Raw genomic sequence first — 14,012 nt, 5'->3', positions numbered from 1 at the left:
AGCCTGCTATATTTGGTCATTTAATTAACTCACCAAATGGGCCAGACCAAATGATTTCGCGGGCCTTATACGACCTATGGGCTAGACGTTCCCCACCCCTGCATAGATGATAGTGTCTTCAGTGCCAAGAACTCTAGGTGTGTGTGGTTGTGTCAGTTTGCCCTATTGATGATCACTCCCAGTTTAAACAGGGAGGGGCAGTTGACATTATCCTTGCTTTATGCATGGGAAATTGAGAGGAAGGAATGAAGCTCTGTGCCACACACTTCTACTCTTCGTGCTAGTTAATCTTTGGAGACAACTGAATGTAAGTCCCTGTATTACATAGGAGGAAATTGAGGCTTTGAGATGTTAGGGGTCTTGCATGAGTAGTGGCTCTTGGGTTTTCAACCTAGGCTGCAAAGCCTATTTTTTTCCGATGACGAAAGCTCAAACCTTTCATTCCACTCTTTTCTGATGGCCACTGTTTTTTCCCTTTCAGTCCCTTGACTTGGCTGCTTCATTAACTTCCTTCATATCCATTTAAAGGAAATCGAGGTTGCTCATGAAATATTTCCTTCATTCAACAAATATTTGAAGCATACTGTGTAGCAGATGCTCTTGGTTTCCTACCCATATCTCCTCATGGCTTAAGTGCCAAAAAGAAAAATAAAGCAGGGGTGCGATGGTGGAGATAATTGAAGGATGTACTATTTTAAAGTTGGTCAGGGAAGGCTTTTCTGGTGAGATGATCTTTGATCAGAAGCCCCCCAAATGAGGAAGCAGGCCATGAGGTTATCTGAGGGGAAGACATGCTCCCAGGCAGAGGGAACAGTACATGGAGAGACCTTTAGGCAGGAGTTTACTTAGCTGGAGAACACAACACAGAGGCCTTCAAAATCATACAAGAGTAGATACTCTCCCTCCAGAGAGCAGGCTTGTACTATTCCCCCAGCCCCTCCTTCCCACTCTCCTTCTCCCACTGACAGGTATCCCCTAACCTCTAAGGGACCCCATGAAACATGCAACCAGGGGAGCAATGGGCAGCGCAGCTGGTCCTGGGCTAACCCCCTGAACCTGTTTCCAAGGCCCCCTTTTCTCCGACTTCCCTGTGAGCCAAGGCAGCCCAGCCCAGGCTCTCCTATCTCTTCTTCTATGCCCTTTCTTCCTTCACTCTCCTAAGTCTGTTTTTACTGTGGTCAATAAATTCTTGCTTGCTTTTCTACAAAAAAAAAAATCATACAAGAGTCATTTCAGCTTACTCTCCCTGCTTCCCCAGCCCTGACAGTGAAACCTTACCGGATTCCCAACCTTCACTCCCCTTATGTCCTCATTTTCTTCTTTACTTAGCTTAGCGTTTTTATAATCTTAAGAGTACAGTTCAGAAGTATTAAGTACATTTCAATTGTTGTGCAACCAATTACCAGAACTCTTTTTATCTTGCAAAACTGAAACACTGTACTCACTAAATAAATAACAACTCATCATCCCATTCCCCACCCCTGGAGGCCACCGTGCTTAGATCCAGCTTTTCATCTATCTCTATCCTGGATCTGCGCAGCTGAATGTGGCTGAGGAAAACAACACACACTGGCTGGCTGCCTGTGTGGACGGCATGCTCTTTTCTAAACCAGCTCCTCTACTTGTTCCTTAGACCTGTTCCTTCTCACCTACTCAAAGACATTGCTCCAACAGATCTCTCCTTTTCTCTTGCATCTTCCAATTTTTTTCTTCTACTGGATCATTCTTCATAGCATAAAAACATGTTTTTTTCCCATGTGGGAAAAAAATTTTCTTGACCCGTATGTTCCCCTAGCAGAATATCTTAAATAGATTGCCTGTGTTCATCTGGCTGCATTTTTCCTCCTCTCATTCTCTTTTGATTCTACTTTACTGAAACCGCTCTTACCAGTGTTGCTGATGACCTATCTCTCCGTTGCTAAATTCCATGGTGAATATTTTGCCCAGTCTTAACTTGAGGTCATCTTAACTTGCCTTCAGTAACATTCGGCCCAGTTGGTCATTTTTCTTTTTCCTGAAAATATTTTCTCACTTCCTGTGGTAGACAGAATAATGATCCCCTCAAAATGTCTGTATCCTAATCCCTAGAACCTGCAGATATATCACTTTACCTGGCAGGAGGGACTTTGTGGGTGTGATTATGTTAAGGATCTTGAGATGGGGACATTGTCCTGAACTATTTGGGTGGACCCAGTGTAATCACATGGTCCTTATAAGAGGGAGGTAGGAGGGCAAGAGCCAAAGAAGGAGATACAATTATGGCAGCAGAAGCCAGGGTGATGCACTTTGAAGATGGAGGAAGGGGCCCCAATAATAAATGTTAAGATAACATGTTTGTGTTGCTTTAAGCCACTAAGTTTGTGGTAATTTGCCACAGCAGCAAACTAGGACCTGTATTTTAGTTTTCTCCTCTCTCTGGCTCTGCGCTTTGCGTTCCCTTTGCTGGTTTCTTCACTTCTCCTTGACCTCAGTGTTGAGTCCTTAGCCCTCTTCTCTAGCAGGCTCACTGACAGTTGAGCTCATCCAGTTTGATTAAATAACAGGTGTTTGTTTTGTTTTTTGCTAAGGATCCCTACTTGATATCTCTAGTGTTAACCTCTCTCTTGACTAAGGCCCATACATCCAACCTCCTATGCAGTGTTACTAGTTGGCTATCTTGATAGACATTTCAAACTTAACTTGCCCAAACCAAACTTCTGATCTCCCCTCCAAAACCTATTTCTCTCATGATCTTCTCCATCTTAGTAAATGGCCCCCCCATTATTTCTGTTGATTGGGACCAAAACCAGCATCTGACACCTTGCCACCACCTCCGCTGCCGCCACCTGGTGGGAGGCACTGCCGCCTTCATTTGGAGTAGCAGTCACCGCCTACCTGGTCTTCTTGTTTCCTCCTTGCCCCCACCATCATTCTTTTCTCAGTACAGTAATCAGAGTGATCTGTTAAATGGAAGTTGGATCATGTCTCCCTCTGCTCCCCCAATCCCCTAGAATAAAAATCAGACATTCAGTGGCATCCATAGTTTGGCCCATTACCACATAGACTTGCACTACTTTCCCCTCGCTTGCTGCTTCAGTCACATGGGCTTCTTGCCAGTCACTCTCCCCTCCTAGGGCTTTTGTTCCTGCTGTTCCTTCTGTTTATAATGGTCTTCCGCAAAGAGTCCTGTGTTCTTCCCCAGGTAGTTCTCTAACTTCCTTCAGGCCATGGTTTACATATCATCTCAGTGAAGCCTACCCCAACCACAGCTACAGTTCTCCCTTCCAATGCTTTGTTCTTCCTCTCCTGCCTAATTTTTCCCCAGAGTTCTTATTTTCAGCTGATAAATAAGGAAAATATAGTGTGTAGTTTCTCTTTCTACCTGAGAATGTAAACTTGGGGGCAGAGAGGTTTTGTCCTTTGTGTTCCCTGCTGACTGATAGCCTAGAACAGTGCGGGGCACTCAATAGAAGTCCAGATATTTGCTAAGCTAATTGGAAGGTTTTGAGCAGAGGACTGACAGGTGTAAAAGTCTAATTGGAGTGGGCTTAGTGACCGTGGGAGGAGAGAGGGTGGGTACCAGGAGTGCTGTAAAGAGAGCAGGGAAATGGGCAGTAATTGGAGAGTGACCTGTGGTCTGAAGGTAGAGCATTGTGTTTGTGTGCTGCTGGTGGTGCTTCAGGAGAGGAAAAGAAATCAGACATGGGGAAATGGAGGACATTTGCAGAAACAATCTTGGAAAACAAGAGGTAATGGGATGCTTGTGTACAAGTGGATGGCTGGCTAAAAGGCACACAGCGGTTCATCCATGAAACAGGGAGGGCGGAGCACCTGAGGACCGCCACAGGTAAGTTTTCTGAAGTAAGCATCTTGCTGCTACTTTTTTATTGCATTTTTTCTATAGCTTATAAAACTTTACAAGTTATTTTTCTGGGTTGTAATTATTTGTGTGAATGAATTATCTTCCTTGTACAAGTTCTTAGAGAATGAGAATTGATATTTTAAAAATCTTAAATATTTGTGTTTGTGTTGTCACTTTTTGCCATGAGTACTTAAATATCTTAATGAATTAAACCTTAATGAATTGAAAATTTTCATATAGTTAAACAAAGCCTAACCACCCCAGCAACTTATTCTCAGACTGGACAGCCACTATAGAAGAATAAGTTTCACTGTCCTCTTTACCCTCTGTGACTGAGATTGCTTCTTTGTGTTCCTTCTGGCTCACTCCTCCTTCATCAAGACCATCTTTTTGTTTCCCTATCCCTGAAGGGAATAGAAGTGCCTGATCATGGGCATCAGACTTAATTCAGAGTCCCTCAACTCTTCATCTCCCAATATTTATATTAAGAAGGCACCTACACCCTGGCCGGTTTGACTCAGTGGTTAGAATGTCGGCCTGCGCACTGAAGGGTCGTGGGTTTGATTCCTGGTCAAGGGGCATGTACCTGGGTTGCAGGTTCAATCCCCAGCCCCGGTCGGGGTGCGTGCAGGAGACAACCAGTCAGTGTGTCTCTCTCACATCGATGTTTCTCTCTCCTTCCCTCCCTCTGTAAGTCAGTGGAAAAAATATTCTTGGGTGAGGATTAACCAAAAGAAAGGAAGGCTGCACCTAAAAGCCAAACAGTTGCCAGAGAAACGGTGCTGTGAATTCTTAATTCCCAATTACCTACGAGAGTGCTGAGGTCTCACCTCTGACAACTTGTGATAGTACGACATATCTGTATCACTGTACAACTCACTTTAGTCTCATAGAACTACTGGAGTCCCTGGTGCTCTTTGTGTCAAACACCCATCTACTGTTTCGATCTTTAAAGGCCTTTTTTAAAAAATGAGCTATACATATTTAAAGATCTCATGTTATCACTACCCATTTGTAATAATTATATTTGCTCTTTTAAATATAAATCGTCCCTTTGTCTCCCTCTCATTTCCTGGTGTTGGACCTCTTTCACCACTTCTAAGAACACCCTTTCTTACGCTTTGATACTTCATCACAGTTTCCCCAAACAATGAGTTGCAACCCACTAATTAGAAATGAATCAGTCTGGTAGGTAATGACTAGCATTTTTTTTTTTAATGGAATAGAAGATAGAACACTTCACACATAGTAAGAATAAGTACTGTTTTATGAAACTTTTGTTTCTTTTATTTTTATGTGTTTATATAAAGTATATTTCTTACTGTGGGTCATGTTCAAAAGCACTTAAAAGCCTCTGTTTTATCAGACCTGATATTTTGCTGAACGCAAGAGAACTCATACCATTTCAAAGTTTGCATAGTTTAAGAGGTAGAATCCTATAGGTCTATTTTAGAGACCTGGTTTTGAGCCCCAACTCCTTAGCTAACCTGATATCAAACCTGTTACGTCGTGTGTGTTTTTCTTACAGTTTCCACATCTAAGGAGTGCTAGCTTTTGTATTCTTTATAGTGCTTGTATTTTGCATTTCAGAGGATTGTTCAAAGAATACTTAACAAAATAATAGGACTGAAAGTCCTTTTAAATTCTCAGAGGCATGGAAAAATTATTTCATGTATGACATTAAATATTTTTCTGTTTATTTGTAGAGCTTTTGCAGGAATAGACACCTAGAAATGTTTGCCAGATTCCCCTCCTTGTACAGTTGCCTCACGCCAAGTAATTCAGAAATGTCCTGTCTTGTTGACAGGAGTGAGTACCTTTGGATCTCTCCATTGGCCAGTCCATTTTTTATCCGCAGGTTCTGGCTTATTCTGGACTCTCTACTTTTAGAGAAAAACTGTCAACCTCCCCCAGAAATGTTTGCAATGGTTCCTATGTGATTTGTATATTGTCTCTATTTTTTGGTCTTATTTGTACTTAGACAAAGAGGCAGCTGAACGTCTTTCAAAAACAGTAGATGAAGCATGTCTGTTACTAGCAGAATATAACGGGCGCCTGGCGGCAGAACTGGAAGACCGGCGCCAACTGGCTCGGATGTTGGTGGAGTACACCCAGAACCAGAAAGATGTTTTGTCAGAAAAGGAGAAAAAACTAGAAGTGAGTACATTGCAAGGCAGACCTAGACTTCCCAAGTTTCCTTTCCTGTACACCACTTTAGGAGGTTTTTATTATGCCTTCATTAGCACTTTGTTTTTCTTTTTATCTTCTAAAACTGCATGAGATGAAAACATTCAGATACTGCAGTTATTTGAACCTAATTGAAAATTGAAGTCACATTTTTATATATCCAAGAAAGAACAAATTGGAATGCAGGAAACACACAATGAACTCTTAAATCACAGTGTTTAGGATCTTAATGTTGTTTTAGTTTGAACTCAAGTTTTTAAAAAATCGTAAATTGAGGAACAAAAAGAACAGGAGTCAGCAAAATCAAAGACTTTATTTGGTGGTGTTTAGGAAATGCTTAAAATTTTTCTTTCTTTTGGATTATATTGAGATTTATTTCTCACTTGAATCATGCTAAAACCAATAAGTAGTCTGCCTCCAAGCCCTGTCTGCAGTCAATTCTAAAATTTCTGTCATGTTTATGGAGCCCAGTTCTGAAACTATTGAGAAGGAACTAATTTTTACCCTGAGTTGACATTAGTCTGAATACCTTTGGGAAGGGGCTTAAGAACTAGTTCCTCACCATGCATTTATTTGGCTTCTTAATTAAGTACATGGTGGTTCAACATCGTGCTTAGTCCCTTGGGATAACAGCCTCCAGTGTGGGCCTTTGGGAACTTTTGCTTGCCCCAGGCTACTAGGCTTCCTTTTCAGTAGTGTCTGCATCTCTTTTTTAAAAAGAGACATGAAGAAGAGTTGCAGCCAGTGGTTTGGGACAAGGGGACAGTTTTGAGTTGGAGAATCAATCACATATTACAAGAAATACCAGAGTAGATGAGGGAGAGAGGGGATAAGCCCACCCTGACTCAGGAAACACTGTTCTCTGGTACCTAGGGAGGGAAAATTGTGCTAGTCCTGTGGCTGAGATTATGTTTGCCTTTGAACACAGTCATCTGACTTGAGGGGGGAATTGAATGATGGACACTTTTCATCCTATCCTTACCTGCAGTGATTATGGGAGTGATGATGGGTAGTGGGTATTGGGAACTTCATATTCCTAGCCAGCTTGAAAGTGGGAGATGGGAAACAGCTGCAAAAATAGTACGGCTTAGATTTAGAAATTGACGCTCACCAAAAATCCTAAAGGGAGCTTCGCAGGCAGTACCAGACGGTCATTTATCTGAAATGCTCGTCTTTCACTGAGAAAGCATTTTCAGCATTGTGCCCTGGGACTAATAAGAGAGTGTAATTAATGATTCTGGTTGTAAGTCACCATGCCATCTGTTGAACTGCCCCCTTGGCGGCGGCACATTAAGGGCTTTCTCTGATCTGTCAGACATTGATTATCGTGAGCAGCTGTTGTTGGGTGTCATGCAACCATAGAGGACAGTCTTTGAGAAAGATATTGGGTTGGTAGAGTGGATTAACTCTTTGTTCATTTCCCTTCCTCACAGTTGCACTTTTCTCCTTATATGGGGGGATTATTCTGGTTTGCTAGATGCCATGAGGGGTCATTAAGGCAGAGGGACGATCAGAGATTGGGGTCAGTTCTGTAGCTTTCCAGCCCAAATTTCACTACTTATCTAGGCATTGGAATTCCATTTCTTAAGAATCAGAGCAGGAAGGACCCACCACTGGAAAGTACAGATTCTGAACTAAAGATTTCTATCCCAAACCATGTCTCTCAGCCATTTGAGCAAAATCAATTTTTGTAAAAATGGAGCTAAATTTCCTGCATTTAAAAAAAGCAAATGACTAGATACAACATAAGATGTTGAGAGAGGTTTCAGTTCTTTCCTTATGCTTGCTAAAAATGTGAACAGTCTGCTCTCTAGATTCTAAGATTTTTCTCTCACATCCCATAATAGACTGATCCTATTTCATTATCTCCTCATGGTGGTGGTAAAACTTGCTAATATGTGCCACTTGAAAGATACATTATTACTATGAATTCTTCCAAATCTTCCAAAAGACTCTTATTGATGAGGACAGCACATAAAGCACATCTATCTTTTTTCAACATTCATTTTTAATACTGCCCATTCTTGTTTTTAAAACTGCCACATCAGAATGCTAATGAAATCTTACATTTTCATCGCTTCATTGCCTTCAGTGTATAAATACATGGAATTCTTAGAACTTTGGGAATGTAATTATTTAAGAGCCTATTTTCTTCCCAAAGTTCTAATTTCTTAACTCATTTTTTCTTTATAAAAGTTTATAAATATTTGTTTTGTGAGTGGAATTCAGCACTTGATATAATCTTTTTCTGTGTAGAAGAGGGTTTTAAGTTTGAAAAGTGGTTTTTCTGCAGATATTTTTTAATTGAGAAATACACAGAACATTAAAAGTAACCATTTTATAGTCCAAAACATTTCACATTTTATTATACCAAAAGAAAACTCCAAACCCATTAACCAGTCACACCTTGTGCCCTGCCTTCTCCTAGCCCCTGGCAGCCACCAGTCTGCTTACTGTGTATGGATTTGCCTATTCTGGATACCTCATAAAGTTGCATTTGGTTTCTTTCACTTATCATAATGATTTTGAGGTTCGTCCACATTTAAGCATTTATCAATACCTCATTCTTTTTTATGGTTAAATTGTTCATTGTTTGAATATGCAACAGTTTGTCCATTCATCTGTTGTATATGTGGATTGTTTCTCTCTTTTGGCCATTGTGAATAATACTGCTGTAAACACTGTGTACAAGTTTTTATTTCTCTTAGGTATATGTATGCCTAGGAATGGAATTAGAGTCATACGGTAATTCTGTCTTCAATTTTTTTGAGGAACCACCAAACGGTTTCCCACAGCAGGTGCACTATTTTACATTCTCACCAGCAATGTATGGGATTTCCAGTTTCTCCACATCCAAGTCAACACCTGTTACTGTCTTTTTTTAAAAATCCCAGCCATCCTAGTACATAAGAAGTGGTAACTCATTGTGATTTTGATTTGCGTTTTCCTAGTGACTACTGATTGAGCATCTTTGCTTGTACTTGTTGGCAATTTGTATATCTTTTTTTTTTTAGAAATGTCTATTCAAGTCCTTTGCTCATTTTTTAATTGGGTTGTTTATTGTTGAATTGCAAGAATTCTTTATACTTTTTAGGTAACAGACTCATCAGCTATATGATTTGCAAATGTTTTTTCCCATTCTGTGTCTTAATCACTTTCTTAATAATGCTCTTTTTGAAACATGTAAGTTTTTAATTTTGATGAGTTCCAATATATGTCTGTTGTTGTTACTTGTGTTTTGGTATCATGTGTAAGAATCCATTACCAAATCTCAGGATGTGAAAATTTACTCATATATTTTTTTCTAGGAGTTTTATAGTTTTAGCTTTTATATTTATTTAGGTCACTGGTACATTTTGAGTTAATTTTTGTATATGATGTGAGGTAGGGACCAACTTCATTCTTTGCGTGTAGATATCCAGTTGTCCTAGCACCATCTGTGGAAGAGACTGTTCTTTCCCTCACTGAATGAATGCTGGGCACTTTTATCAAAACTCAATTGGCTAGAGATATATGAGGTTATTTCTGGACTCTCCATTCTATTCCACTGATCTGTCTATCCTATGTTGGTGTCACACTATTTTGATCACTATAGCTTCATTTTAGTATCAGAAAATGTGAGTCTTCAAATTTTATTCTTCTCTCTCAATATTATTTTGGCTATCAGAGGCCTCTTGCAATTCCATATGAATTTGAGGATCAGCTTTTTCATTTCTACAAAAAAGGCTGTTGGAATTTTAATAGGGATTGCATTGAATCTGTAGATGGCTTTGGGGACTCTTCGCCATCTTCACAATCTTAAGTCTTCAATCCATGAGCATGAGATTTCTTTCCATTTTTCAGATCTTTAATTTCTGCTGCAGAATTTTTTAAAAGTATGCTAGGGTGCCACTTACTGATGCATTTGATATTATAAAAGCCCTGTTTATGTGCTGTAGGTGTCAGGGACCACTGTACAAGGCAGTAATGCATGTCACCTTTCAGTAGGCTGTGTTGATCCCACCTCTAGAAGGTAATAAGTACATATGCATGTGTGCTCAACAAAGTTACTAGGGCACAGTCATGACAGCCAGCTTTGGCACATAGAGGCCCGGATGTCTAAGTGAAGCCTTTAACAGGATTATTGAGCTGGATGTAACTAGAGATCATGTAGTCTGACTTCCAAATTGGTGAAGAAACTCAAGACCCAGAGATGGGAGTTAGCCACAGACCAGGAATAGAATCCAAGGCAGACATCTTGGTAACTCGGTCAGGTTTGTGTTTTTGTTTGTTGTTTTGTTACTTCTAAATTTAATTCCATAAGGTCAGCAGCCGGAAGACATCCTACACAGAAGAGTAACTAAAGTTGAATCATTTCAACAATTCGCAAGAATCTTGTTTTAAAGAAATGACATCTTATGTAGGGGGATTAAAATGGTTGCATCATGTGTTCCAGAGTGGCCTCTAGTATATACCTTTCTAAAGCTTGAGAGTACCCATTCTGCTACCAAGATTCTAAATACCTGGTTCTCCCTGTGACTTTGCATGTTTTTGCTCTGAGGGGGAGGATTGGCTCATTGAACTTAAAACTGCTGCTGTTTTCCCTCAGCTTGGCACCTCCCCCTTGGTTGTAATAAGTACTCAGGAGTAGAGCCTTATACTTCAGACAACACAGCTGGGAAAAGGGAAATGGCCCAAGTGCCTTGTGATTCTTCATATTTCTGTTTGTAATTTGGTTATAACAACTTGAGAAATTCTTTGGCTATAGCTGCGGGAGTACTAAACCAAACTGATGGCCATCTGTTGTTTTTGGCAGCATCCCCCACCTTCCTGCAGGATGCAAATGGTTAGAAGCATTCATTTCAGTAATGGGATAGGCAATAGGTGGAGACAGAATCAACTTTGGAGTAAATTCTCCCCAATTCCCATGACTGGCCATCAAGGCCAGTATCTCATTGTCCATTAGGAACAGATGGGACCTGGTGATCTAATCCTCATTTTAGATGAGGAAACAAAGCTCCAGGCTTCTATGAGCAGTTAAGGTGACAGGAGATCACAAGGACCACAACCCCAATCTCCTGACTCCTGACTCTAGGAAGGAACTGAGAGGCTCTGCCTACAGCTGCCTCTCACAGCTCTGTAGCCTGGCCCACCTGTCCATTAGTCCTTTGCACTCACTGCCTTTCCTTCACATATAATTCTTCCCTCCCAACACTAACAGTGCTATCAGCACCATGGGCTGTTAGAACAGTTGTTGAAAAGGTCAGTCTGCTTATACTGGTCAGGTGGTCATGGGGTCTTGTATTCATCCTTCCTTACATAGCAGGCCATGGTTTGCACTCTGCTTTTTCATCCCTGCTTTGATATAGGAGCCTTTTCCCCCCCAGGTTTTCCTCCAGTAGGTGAAGACTTTTCTTGAGTTGTGTTTCTGTGAGTAATACGGAGTTTAGAGGCTGTATGTTGGGGCCTTAGATTCCTTTCATGTCAGTCACCACTGACCCTTATAGCTCAGGCCAGATTTACAGCTAGAACATCAAGGTGCATGTGCATGTGTATTCTTTCTATATCACAATGTTTGTTCGTCTCTTCACTCCAGGAAAAAGAAGACACATTATAATGTACTTTGCATACTGGTTAACCTAAGGGCATGAGACTTCCCATCAAAAAAGTGACATGATTTCAACACCTAGAATTATGTGCTTTTAGCCATAGCATTGTTTTCATATGTATAGCCCAACTTTTGGTGGTTCCTCCTCCTTTCTGGAACAGCTCCACTGAGTTTTAGCTGGTGTATGTAGTACTAGTTTTTTATATTTGTAAAGTATGTATATACATGTAAAGCCAAAACATCATCTTGGCCCCTTGTCACTGGGCTCATCTGTCAGAACAGTAATCCTTAGTCAGTTCTTTCTTTATTTCTTTTATTCTGATTATAAAAGAAACACATCACAGGAAACTTGAGGGTGAAAAATCATATCTCACTGTCCAGAGATAACTACTTTTAATTTTGGTATAGTTCCTTTATTTTCCTTCCTATTTTAAAATTAAAATGATCATAATGTGTGTACAGTTTTCTCTCATGCCTTTTTTCCCCGCTAGATCATGTTCCCATATGAACAAAAACTTTATAAGCATTTTAAACGACTGAATACCTGTAGTTGGGTATTCAATGGTTATTTTTATTGAGCTTATGTGTTTCTTTTTTTTTAATTTCCTTTGGACTAGCTTTCAATATTTGGATTATTTTTTTCCCTGTAAATTTCTAAATATAGATTCTAGGTGTATGTGCAGCTATCTGCCTCTCTTATAGTATGCTGAGGTCGTATATATTTCAAGGTCTTTGCCACCAGTATCTTAGACATTCTTGTTTTTTTGGTGTTTTTCCCCAAAGCACCTTAAGCACTCTAGAATTTCATTGAGTTTTATAAACAGAAGATAATGTGTGTGTAGACATATACATACATACACACATGTTATGTAAAGACTAATCTTTGTTTTATGAAGGAAAGAACAGTGAATAGTTTAATTAGACAACTGGACCTCTCTTCTGAGTTTTAAATTATCTGTTTACATTTGAAGCAGCTGTGGGAAAAATAGCACATACTTATTATAACATCAACTTCAGTTAGCATAACTTTGAGAGCAGAGTTCAAATTACAGAAATTTGAGCTCGTGTCTGAGTGTCCATTTGACCCAATGGGTACATGCTATTTTAAGCGAAGATCTAATTTTAGACTTTATGAGTATCCCTACTACAGGCACACCTCGTTTTACTGTGCTTCGCTTTGTTGCACTTCACAGATGTTGTGATTTTTACAAACTGAAAGGAAGACCCTCCACCAGCGAAAAGATTACAACTCACTTTATTGTGGTCTGCAGATGAACCCACAGCATCTCCAAAGTGTGCCCGTGCTGTTACGGAGGGCTTCCTACTCCCACTTCAAGTTGTGACCTTTGAAGAAAGTCAAATTGGTGTACTTTGCAGTCTTGAAAATTACATCTCTAACTTTGTTTTCCTCTCCATGAAATTCGGGGCTTGAAATAAAGTCAGAAAGTCTTTTTCCATGATTAGGGTAAAAATGTTCATGGTTACAACCAGGAGTCAAAAACCTTTGCCAATGAAGCCCACGAGCTCTGGGGCGTGGCTTGCCTCAAGTGCTGGAGTGGTGGTACCAGCCAGCTGTCCTTAGGGCTTTGCTGGCCTCCCTATTTGTTCTCTTCCATATTCAGATCATGTAAGCACCTTTAGGAAAAAGTGTGGGCAGTTCTCTTTCCATTAGCTACTTTGAAGATTTTAAGCAGAGTAACTTTGCGAATTTCAGCTCAACAAAAATTTACCAGTGGCTTTCTAAGCATTCTTGGAATTTGGGTAGTGATTTTGAATGGACATATCCCTCTTTTCCTTCATGATGTCAGGTATGATGTATTTGGTGCTTTTTCAAGTCCTGTTTTGCCCAGCGTTTTTATTCTGGGCATAGACTTAGCAGGAGTGATTCCCATAAAGCTACTATTACCCCAGTTGTGATCCAGTGGTGAGCATCTGTAATGCCCATGCCAGGTTCCTTCTGCTTTCTCGGGGAGGCCAGTGACCCTTATGGCCTTTTATCTTTGCTTTGGTTTTTCATTTATAAGGCAACAACCTTATATTCACTTGGGACAAACAGGTTCCAGTACTTGTTTGACATGAAGTTTTTAGTATCTGCTTTTCCTTATCATGCAGGGCCTTGAAGGCCAACTTATTTTCCTTTCTGCGGAAGAAGTCTCCAGTAGACTGGCTGAAGGTGTCCTCACAGACAGCATGCTTTGCCTCTATGATATATACATATATTTTAAGATCTCATTCACACAAGCACACCCTGCACCACTACCGCTCTCCCTTTTTAACTATGACAGTATCTGTTTTCCCTTGCTGCCTCTACTTTTGAACCCATTGCAGCATGGCATGCATACCTACATTCCTCTGAAGGAGCTGTCTTCAGAATCCCCCACCTGCGGTAATTTCAAA

General features: G+C 40.4%; 1 protein-coding gene across 3 annotated transcripts in view; it reads left to right on the top strand.

Moving 5' to 3' along the window:
* RPRD1B (regulation of nuclear pre-mRNA domain containing 1B) overlaps nucleotides 1–14,012 on the top strand; it is a 51,411-nt gene that overhangs the window by 23,183 nt on the left and 14,216 nt on the right. For all 3 annotated transcript variants that reach the window (XM_081149804.1, XM_081149802.1, XM_081149803.1), the window contains one exon: nucleotides 5,823–5,998. In XM_081149804.1, coding sequence (XP_081005930.1) covers nucleotides 5,823–5,998 — 176 coding nt within the window. The remainder of the gene's footprint in view (nucleotides 1–5,822; nucleotides 5,999–14,012) is intronic.

This window comes from Miniopterus schreibersii (assembly GCF_964146895.1).
Source record: "Miniopterus schreibersii genome assembly, chromosome: 10".
Taxonomy (NCBI): Eukaryota; Metazoa; Chordata; class Mammalia; order Chiroptera; family Miniopteridae; genus Miniopterus; species Miniopterus schreibersii.
This window is presented reverse-complemented; position numbering and strand designations above follow the sequence as displayed.